The following is a 357-nucleotide window of genomic DNA, read 5'->3' as shown; positions in this document are numbered from 1 at the left end:
CCCCACAGCCATTCACTTCCGAAGCACCTGCTCCATCCCCTGACTCTCCCTTCACAGAGGTACCAGACGGGACAGAGCTCGCACGGCCGACAGACACATACACGAACACAGAGGAGCGAGACCCACTCCGGAACGAAGTACCAGCACCAGACAGTGACAAGGAGACACCTCTCCACTGGACGTACGGACGGCTCTGACAGACACACGTACAGCCGGGGGAGTGAAGAGACGTAGGCGATGCACTGCACCATGTACCGCGCCGTGCCACGCCGCGCCGTGCAACCCGTGCGGTGCGGTGCGCAGGACCACACCGCGCCGTGCAGCATCCAGCACCGGGTACTGCGCCGTGCCCGGGAC

General features: G+C 64.4%; 1 protein-coding gene across 1 annotated transcript in view; it reads left to right on the top strand.

The window, feature by feature from the left end:
• The first annotated feature begins 237 nt into the window (after window positions 1-237).
• STK11IP (serine/threonine kinase 11 interacting protein) overlaps window positions 238-357 on the top strand; it is a 22,309-nt gene continuing 22,189 nt past the window's right edge. Inside the window, exon 1 of the mRNA XM_009325440.1 lies at window positions 238-295. Within this exon, the coding sequence (XP_009323715.1) occupies window positions 238-295 (58 nt within the window). The remainder of the gene's footprint in view (window positions 296-357) is intronic.

This window comes from Pygoscelis adeliae, unplaced genomic scaffold, assembly GCF_000699105.1.
Source record: "Pygoscelis adeliae isolate BGI_AS28 unplaced genomic scaffold, ASM69910v1 Scaffold106, whole genome shotgun sequence".
Classification (NCBI taxonomy): domain Eukaryota; kingdom Metazoa; phylum Chordata; class Aves; order Sphenisciformes; family Spheniscidae; genus Pygoscelis; species Pygoscelis adeliae.
Note: the sequence above shows the minus strand (reverse complement) of the source record. Positions and strands in the feature narration are given on the sequence as shown.